The sequence below is a fragment of the Aotus nancymaae genome, unplaced genomic scaffold (assembly GCF_030222135.1).
Source record: "Aotus nancymaae isolate 86718 unplaced genomic scaffold, 86718_ANA_hifiasm-v0.15.2.pri h1tg000155l, whole genome shotgun sequence".
Classification (NCBI taxonomy): Eukaryota; Metazoa; Chordata; class Mammalia; order Primates; family Aotidae; genus Aotus; species Aotus nancymaae.
The window spans coordinates 4,110,049-4,119,601 of NW_026988570.1; the positions used below are offsets into that span (position 1 = coordinate 4,110,049).

General features: G+C 36.6%; 1 protein-coding gene across 2 annotated transcripts; it reads right to left on the reverse strand.

Moving 5' to 3' along the window:
- Positions 1 to 8,455: 8,455 nt before the first annotated feature.
- LOC105732236 (protein phosphatase inhibitor 2-like) lies at positions 8,456 to 8,992 on the reverse strand. 2 transcript variants are annotated; one of them, XM_021669003.2, is made up of 2 exons: positions 8,773 to 8,992; positions 8,456 to 8,700 (listed from the first exon to the last, which is right to left on the reverse strand). In XM_021669003.2, the coding sequence occupies exons 1-2, from the start codon at positions 8,990 to 8,992 to the stop codon at positions 8,456 to 8,458; spliced, it is 465 nt and encodes a 154-aa protein (XP_021524678.2). The 2 variants fall into 2 exon arrangements, with proteins under 2 accessions (XP_021524678.2, XP_064227710.1); XM_064371640.1 differs by having other exon boundaries at positions 8,456 to 8,992.
- Between the last annotated feature and the right edge of the window lie 561 nt (positions 8,993 to 9,553).

A 9,553-nucleotide genomic window follows, 5' to 3' on the forward strand; every position in this document is an offset into this window, starting at 1 on the left:
TTTATATATATGAGAGTATATATATGAGATTATATATATATGAGATTATGAGATTATATATGTGATGAGATTTTATATATAATGAGATTATATATAGTGAGATTATACATATGAGATTACATATATAATATGTGAAATTACATCTATAATATATAATATATAAATATATTATATATATTATATATAATTAAATATTTATTATATATATAATCTCATCATGTATAATCTCATTATATATAATATCATAAATATAATCTCATCATATATATTATATATACATATATACATATGTATATGTATAGTATATGTATACATGTATACATATTTACATATATACATATATAAAATATTTATACATATATACATATGTAATCTATATATAATGATATATAATCTCATTATGTATATAATCTCATCATATACATAATCTCCTCATATATAATCTCATCATGTATATAATCTCATCACATATATGATCTCAATATATATATATGAGATCTCATTATATATAATCTCACATATATAATGAGATTATATGAGATTATGTATAATATAATGAGATTATATAACGAGATACATATAATGAGATTATGTAATGAATAGAATTTCAATGTAATTGTCAAATCAAATCCTAAGAGTTTAATTTCATCTTATAGGTTTTTCTTCTAATCTTTGGGGACAAATATCAAGTCTTAAAAGAAAATTAAAATCAGATTTTCAGTAGAAGCTATGTTTATTTTATCAATGTAGGTCATTGTTTTAATATACATACATTTCATGACACCAGCTCTCCCCTCTCCTGCTAAGGGATCTGCAGTCTGCAAAGCACATGGTTTATGCAGTTGGTTAGTCCTGAGCTTAAGGCTATCTTTTCCTTGCACAAATCTTGTGACTTCAAAGAACACATTCACTAACCTATTTTTCTACTTCTTTATGTCTAAAATAAAAATGATAATTTCTACTTTGTAGTGTTCTTTGGGGATTGAATAAATGATGTATATTAAAAGTTTGGTTAATGGTAAGTAATCCTTCAATGAACAGTGTTATTATAGAGACAAATGGTAAATTCCATTCCTCCTAGAGCAGGGATTATTTAGCGAAGGTCCATCTTTATTTTCACTAAGCTCTAACTGAAATTCAACATTTCCCTCCGTTTTGAGTATAGGCTGCAAATTGCATCGCATTGGGAATAGTTTAGAGGCCCTGCTTATGGCTATTGTGAAGTATTGCTTAAATTGGGATTTACAGAGTATATCTAATTCCTATCTCGCTTTGAAGTACGGATATTCTGTGTTCATAGGTAGGCATATTGTGGGCCTCAGGTCAAATCCAGCCTTCTATCTGTTTTTGTAAAGAAAATGGTATTAACACAGCTCCCTATTTGTTTACTGTTGTCTAGGATGGTTTGGCTGAGAAAGGGTACAGTTGAGTAGTTGCCACAAAGACCCTATGTCTTATAAGCCTAAAATTTACCATCTGTTCCTTTCAGGAAAAGTTTTCTTTTTTTTTTTTTCTTTTTTCTTTTTTTTTGAGACAGAGTTTCGCTCTTGTTACCCAGGCTGGAGTGCAATGGCGTGATCTCGGCTCACCGCAACCTCCGCCTCCTGGGTTCAGGCAATTCTCCTGCCTCAGCCTCCTGAGTAGCTGGGATTACAGGCACACGCCACCATGCCCAGCTAATTTTTTGTATTTTTAGTAGAGACGGGGTTTCACCATGTTGACCAGGATGGTCTCGATCTCTTGACCTCGTGATCCACCCGCCTCGGCCTCCCAAAGTGCTGGGATTACAGGTGTGAGCCACCGCGCCCAGCCTCAGGAAAAGTTTTCTTACCCCTTAAATGTAAAATGCACCAGTTGCTACCTAGGTCAGATCATTGCCGTTTCCTATACAATTCTTTCTCAGGTAGAAGTTGACAGCAAACAAAACATTCATCATCAAGGCCCTATCATGAACTAGCTACTCTGTTAGGTACGGGAAATGCAAAAATGAGTAACAACAACAACAAAGCAGTTATTGCCCTAACGGCTTTCTAGTTGGTAGTGGATATAGATAACAAAACAAGCAAATGCAATATACAACTGTGATGTATGTAATCACAGTTGTATCATAAGTACATGTGACAGCAGTTCCTTCTGAAGTCAATTTTTATGATTGACTTAATTAAACTGTGTTGTTACTACACAAGTAGTTCAGGACATGTACCTTTATGGTTTTGTCCTCAGAAAATTAACATTTGCTTGAGGGAGCTGACATTATTAACTCACAAAACACTAACAAGACACATGGGCCAGTATTTACTCACTCATGCATTGCATGCAACATGGAGTATAGGTCATGGGAGATCATGGTCTATAAGGGCAGTGTAGATGGCAGGCAGAGCATGGAAGAGGATTGGGACCAGAGTCAATCCTCATATATCTTGGTTTCTGTATGTCACTATGGAGTTACTACTTATTGGTCTCAATCAAATTTTTTATTGGTGGCCTGATTTTGGAGGAAACAGAAGTAACACTGTATATAGCAAGATCAACTTTACAAATAACTTCTTAAGAATGGGTTTCCTTATGGCTATATGATTTGTTTACTTTGTTATAATCATTTTCACAGGGAACATCTCCTGACCTTGACTTTAATCTTAAGAGACACTGAGTAACTTATTACATCCTTATCAAAGAACAAAATTTATTGGTTAAGTCTCTGCTCTCCCTGTACAGATCATTTATGATTTTACGGACATTTATCATCGTACCTTTTTTCTTGTGGAAATAAACGAAGACCATTTCAGAACAGAAACAGAACAGAAACAGAAACAGAAAATAAACAGATGTGATTTATTCAATGCTATCTGTTCTAGGGAGTTAGTTACTATTACTTGCTTTTTGCAGAAATGCAAAGTCAAGTACAAGCAAAAAAGCTTTATAAGGGGATAAAAGAGAAGACTTCAAGTATTTAAGGTGGTTGGCCTGTTGAAGGCTGTTGACCTGGGGAAGCTGGAGATGACCTAATCAGAAATGAGACATCCCTTGTGATTGATCTGGGAGCACGTGTGGCTTTCCTTTGTTGGTCCTATGTTAGAAGCAAGAGCAAAAAGTAGGGGAGCTCCCAGTCTTTGACCAAGTCCCGGCCAATGTGAGTTGATTGCGGCAGAAGTTATGATTTGGCTTCCTGGACTGGTAGCTACAGATTGTAGGGCAGAGTCCTATTGTCATATACAGTCTGGCTGTGGTTCCTTTGTTTATTTCAGTCTCCGGCTTTCCAATTTGAGTAGTTTCAAGTATTTAGCCCATCCCATCTCCATAACCATTTCAGTTGTTCTATTTTGATGATCTACATTTTTATTTTTTTCTTGAACTGCAGGGGAAAGAGCTGGCCATCTAACAGACACAGGTTTTGTCTAGGTTTATACATAGCATAGATGATCAAAAGTTTTTGTTTTGTTTGTTTTTTCTATAGGAAGATGATGTTTAACCTGTCCTAATGAAACATCATGTTTTGATGGATGTGTTGGCTTTTTAATTTAGTTTTAGTTTAGTTTTCCATTGTAACATGAAGAGTCTCTAATGGCTTCCTGTGTTAGGGTTCTCTGGAGGGACAGGACTCATAGGATAGAAGTATATATGAAAGGGAGTTTATTAAGGTGTATTGACTCACTTGATCATAAGGTGAAGCCCTACAATAGTCTGTCTGCAAGCTGGAAACCAGTCCAAGTCCCAAAACCTAAAAAGCTGGGAAGCTGACAGTGCAGCCTTTAGTCTGTGACTGAAGACCCAGAAGTCTTTGGTAAACCACTGGTGTAGGTCCAAGAGTCCAAAAGCTGAAGATCTAGGAGTCTGATGTTCAAAGGCAGGAAACATCCAGCATGGGAGAAAGATGGAGGCCAGAAAAGTTAGCCAGTCTAGTTCTTCTACGTTCCTCTGCCTGCTTTTATCCTAGCCAGGCTGGCAGCTGATTAATGGTGCCCACTCAGACTAAGGGTAGGTCTGCCTCTCCTAGTCCACTGACTCAAACGTTAATCTCCTTTGGCAACACCCTCACAGACACACCCAGGAACAATACTTTGCATCCTTCAATCTAATCAAGTTGAGACTCAATATTAACTTTCACATTCCTCATTTTTATTTTGGATAGAATAGGTAGCTAAAAACCTGTTTTCTAAGCAGAGGTGTTTTTTTCCTTTGTACACTTATAACTGGCAGAATAATCCTGGGCCATGCCTACTGTTTCCTCAAGGGAGATGTCCCTGCTCTTGACCCTTTTGAAGAAGATGTCCCTAGTCTATTGTGTGGTGAGGGAAGACATTACTCTTCAGACTCTGACTGATTGAGGAGGGCATCTCATCCACGTATGGGAGGTCTACATGCTCCGTAAGTGGCTTATGCCAAGGCCTGCTGGGCAAATCTGACTCTCTCTCTTGGAAATTTAAGCTGAAAAATATGGAGAGATAGAAGAAGCTGGAACTGGGCTCTGAAACTAATAGGATGCTTCAAGAAAGACCATGAGGTAGAATATAAGAAAGGTGAATTTAGGAGGAAACAAAAATTATGGCTAATCAGAAGCCATGATGTAGAGTGAATGTTTGGATAGAAATAGAAGAAAACCAGCTGTCAGAGGGAAGGAAAGCGTATAATTAAACTAAAGAAGCAGAAGCCAGGAGGCTGAGGCAGGAGAATTGCCTGAACCCAGGAGGCAGACGTTGCGGTGAGCCGAGATCGCACCATTGCACTCCAGCCTGGGTAACAAGAGCGAAACTCTGTCTCAAAAAAAAAAAAAAAAAAAGAAGCAGAAGCACGGAGGAACTGAGACACACAAAGAGTAGAGGAAAACTCAAGACTTTTGATGACTTATAATGTCCTAGGGTCTTACCATCTGATATATGTTATGCTATATAAATACATTTATTATCTGATTCCTCTATAAGAATGCAAGATGATGACATTAAGGACTCCATCTGTCTAATTTTCCATTGCATGCCCAATGTGTGGCATATGGCATATGTTAAATAAATGTATGTTAATTAGTATATATTGAATTAATAAATAAGTTTTATAATTTTATGAGTCTATGCAAGCTATTTGCATGGATTTGGAACTTTCCTATTAGCAGATCTCCATGGCTGGTACAGGCAAAAAGTTTTTATTCTGTAATTTACAGATCATTGATAAAAATATAGATACATTAGAATCCAATTATATGCCTTACTAAGCCCAATATTTAACACTTCTCATTGACAAACTGTGACTTTAGTAACTTCCTTGTGTTTGAGGAACAAGGCAATATAAAGACTACCCAGGGGATGTATATATTAAGTAGCCTTTCCCAAAACTTTCCTTTTGATGAATTAGTTTAAGTTTTTCTAAGAATAAACTTTTTTAGATTGAATATTGAAAATGAAAGCTGTAATTGTAAGAGGACCAGACAGAAAGCACTAATGATAACCCAAAGCATGTGATTCTACATATTAACATAATAATTTCTGAAGTTAAAAAATTAAATTCTATGTTGAATAAAGTTGAGTATGAAAGTACAAATCAGACCATGAATATTAAAATGTAACAAAACCACGTGTAAGAACCCAAATTGTGCCTTTGTATGTGTGTCTGCACACAAAGCTGTAAAATCTGCATTATCTCACCTAAAATATTGTATTTTATTCATTTATTTTTTCATATTGTTGTATTTTGTTACAGTATGTGTAGTGTAAATGAACTTAAGGGGAAAATGTAAACAAAATGAAAGTCATGGGGAAAATGGCATCTTGCTTTAATCTTCAGCTTAAAGTTACTCTTAACAATCCATTTCTACCATTATGTCAAACTTTAGTCATCCCTAGAAAATTTTAGACAAATAAACAGACAAGGTAACAGAAAGTGATATCGATAAACAAGTTGAAAGTAAAATCTACCTTGACAGGAACTGAACATTCAGATCCATCTCTCCAGAGGAAAATCTAACTTGAATCATAATGGTTCATATTTTGACTAGTTCATACCATATCATTTAGCCACTTATGACTTGAAAGTACCTTTTTCAGCTGCATTTGACTACCTAAAATCCTACTGAGCATTCTGCTTGGCGTGTCTTACTCCTCTGAAATCATCATTTACTTTCTAGAAACCAAAAAATGAGTTTGCTTGTGATTTAAATTTCAAAAAATAGTTTGTAGGAAACACAAAAAGAATCAGCTGTTCAAAGCCTTATCCTTTCTTTACTGTACAACAGTTACTTCTGCATCAAAAAAGATCATGTGGATACTTTCTAAGAACTCAAAAGTCAGAGGTCTGGGTACATGAATATATGTGCACATGTATGTACAGACTTAATCTCTATATCCCCCAAAACAGATTTTAACACGGAATCCCAACATTAATTCAGAAAGCAGAGATAAACAGTTTTGTTTCTAAATCAGTACTATCACTTGCTGAAATGTTTAGTAGACTACTGCACCTATAGTTCAGCAGTACTTTGATTATATCTCATTTAGAAAATCAAAATAATAAGCACATTCTTCTAACAGCAAAAAATTCTCCCACTTTTTATTTATTTTGACATACTGATATTTCCATAAACTTGCAAGTGGAAGATAAGCTGTTCAATTAAAATCTTCTTGTATATGTAGTATACAGAAATTAATTTGAAAGTCTGCTCATATAACAGATTATTTTGGTACTAACAAAAAATTAAGATACAAATAATTGTCTAGAAATGCAATCATCATCCAAGACACACAGGGCTTTTCTGAACTTCATTTCCAGGAAAAAAATTCCAAATCATTCTTACTCTGCTAGAAGAATAAAGTACATTTGTCATGGTATACATTATCGTATTCCCTTAAAGCAGGGACTATTATAAGTTTTTAAATTAAACAATTTCCAGGCTTACTTCTGTCTGTACATTCAGGAATAATCACATCGCTGGTTACACACAATTTTCTCCTCATGAAAACAAAACAAAACAAAACAAAAAAACCTCAGTTAGTTGTTTTCTTAAGTCTAAGTAAGCCAAACAAATAATAGCAATTTAATTAGCAAGCTGTAAATCAGAGAGGTATAGAAATTCAGCAGTTAAACTGTATTTCCTACTTATAGTACTACTGCTACTCAATCTATTTTGTTCATTTATTAGAAGAATTAATAGGCATTGATGGTCAAAATAAGAATTTTAGTATTGCAGCAAATGACAGAAGTATAAGAGAAAGAGTTCCTAATGTCGTGACAACTTCAATGATCCTTTAAAAGGTACAGGATTGTGTGCATATGTGTGGAAAGGAGTAGGAAATAAAAGCAGGAGGTTAAGACAGGTATTTAAAGGGAATTCTGAGATAGCTACATTAGAATATTTGTTTTTGGCTGGGCGGGGTGGCTCACACCTGTAATCCCAGCACTTTGGGAGGCCAAGGCGGGCAGATCACGAGGTCAGGAGATCGAGACCATCCTGGCCAATATGGTGAAACCCCGTCTCTACTAAAAAATACAAAAATTAGCTGGGCCTGGTGGCACATGCCTGTAGTCCCAGCTACTTGGGAGGCTGAGGCAGGATAACTGCTTGAACCCGGGAGGCGGAGGTTGCAGTGAGCCGAGATCGTGCCACTGCACTCCAGCCTGGCATCTGGCAACAGAGAGAGACTCTGTCTCAAAAAAAAGAAAAAAAAAAGAATATTTATTTTTTAAAAAACTGCTCTGAAGTCTGTCCAGTGTACCAAAAACATAACCACGCCCCAACAAAAAAACCCAAAAAAACAGCAGACTTTAGTGCAAGTTTAATCTGATAATTTATTTGTGGGAAAAAAGCTAGTTTTGATGAGAAAAAGTTCAGTCCTTTCCTTGTAAATATAAAGAAATGACAGGAATTTTTAAAGGTAGTAGGCCAGAAAATGCAACAGTAACTCTTATAATCCTTTTCAATTAAACAGACAAATCAAGTTGAAGACAAGTGTTAAAATACCATTCAGCCTGAATATTTATCAGTCTATATATCATGTTGTTAAATTGGCTTTTGATTAAAATGACAACTACAACAAACTTTGTAAGAGCTACCACTACATTTAGAGTGATGAAAATGAGTTCCTCTTAAAGATACTGTTTAACCTCTAAAGCATAAAAAGCTATATAATATCTTATGCATATTAACCAATGTTTTTTACTAAAGTAATGCAGTTTTGGATTGATGATATTACACTGTATTTGTGGTAAAGTACTAGGCACAAGAATATATAAATATCAATTAGGAATTTTCAGTCTAATCAGCATCTAAGGTTATCATTTAATTCTTGGCAATATATAATAACTGGTATGCATTTTGGTACTTAAGTCATGAATTGTGGAGAGCAAGAAGCAATGTATTATAGTAACGGTTTACATTTAACAAGCAATTGCAGTGTTGAACAAATCTATGAACTTCGTGATTTGTCTTGTCGTTGGTCACTTGCAGTAGATCCTTGATTTGATTCTTGCATATTCATGCTTTCTCCATCTGCAGTCTTGTTTCTTCATCTTCCTCATCATCATGTAGGTCTTCTGAAATTAATTGTCTAGCTAGTTTGATATTGAGTCCTTCATTGTAGTGAAGCTTTCTTTTCGTTTCAAATTGTCGCCTTTTTTCTCGTTCTTCAGCTGAGAGGTTACTATCCTCCTCCCCACTGCTGTCTTGTTCCTGAACCAGACACTTGGGCTCCGAGCCTTGCGCTGCAGCTAATTTCTTAGCTAAGATATCTGGTGCCACGGTTTCAGTGGTTTCTGCGTCACTACATGCGTCTTCTTCGTCACCCATCAAACCATGGTAAGGAGTGTTTGGTTTATCTATTTCCATTAAACCATAGTCTTTGTTTGCTGGACGATAGGTCGCCAGGATGTTCATTTCATCCCACTTCTGGGATTTTTTACTCAGCTCCTCGCGGAGACGCGCGCGGGACTGTTCGGACGTCGCCACCATGGAGGAAGTCCTGGAGATCTTGTTCTTCAGGATCCCCTTGATGGGCCGGTGGGAGGCCGCCATTGCCTGGAGCTCGGGCTGTCAGCTCAGGGTCGCTGCTTGGCTTGGGGTCCTTGAAGAGAAGGGTCGGGCACCCGCTCAGGGCTAAGGCGGCCGTTATCTGCTGTCTCCTAAACGGCTGCTGGAGCGGTTGTCATGACACAAAGACCCTAACGTCAGAGCCCACACCGAACGGGTGGGTGGCGGATCCTCGCGCGCACTTAGCTGCAGGCACTTGACCCGCGGCTCGCGGGGAGATGCAGGCCAAAAGATTTTAAAGGGTATATCAGAAAGGATGAGTTAAGTTGTACTGCAGTAATAAGCAGCCACAAATCAGCGACTTGCCGTACAGTTTCTTTTGTATTTTAAATTACTCTCCATTTCTCTCATAGTCAGCAGGAGGTTTGTTGCAGTTACTTAGGTATCCAGGCTGCAGAGACTCTGACTTTCCATGGCTTTTATGATCTAGGTGCTGGAGACAATGCTGCAGTTTGTGTTTGCTCTTAGAGTTTCTGCCTAGAAGTGTTACTTATTATTTCAACTCATGTTTCACGATGAAAGCAAATAACATGTCTACGCCTAATT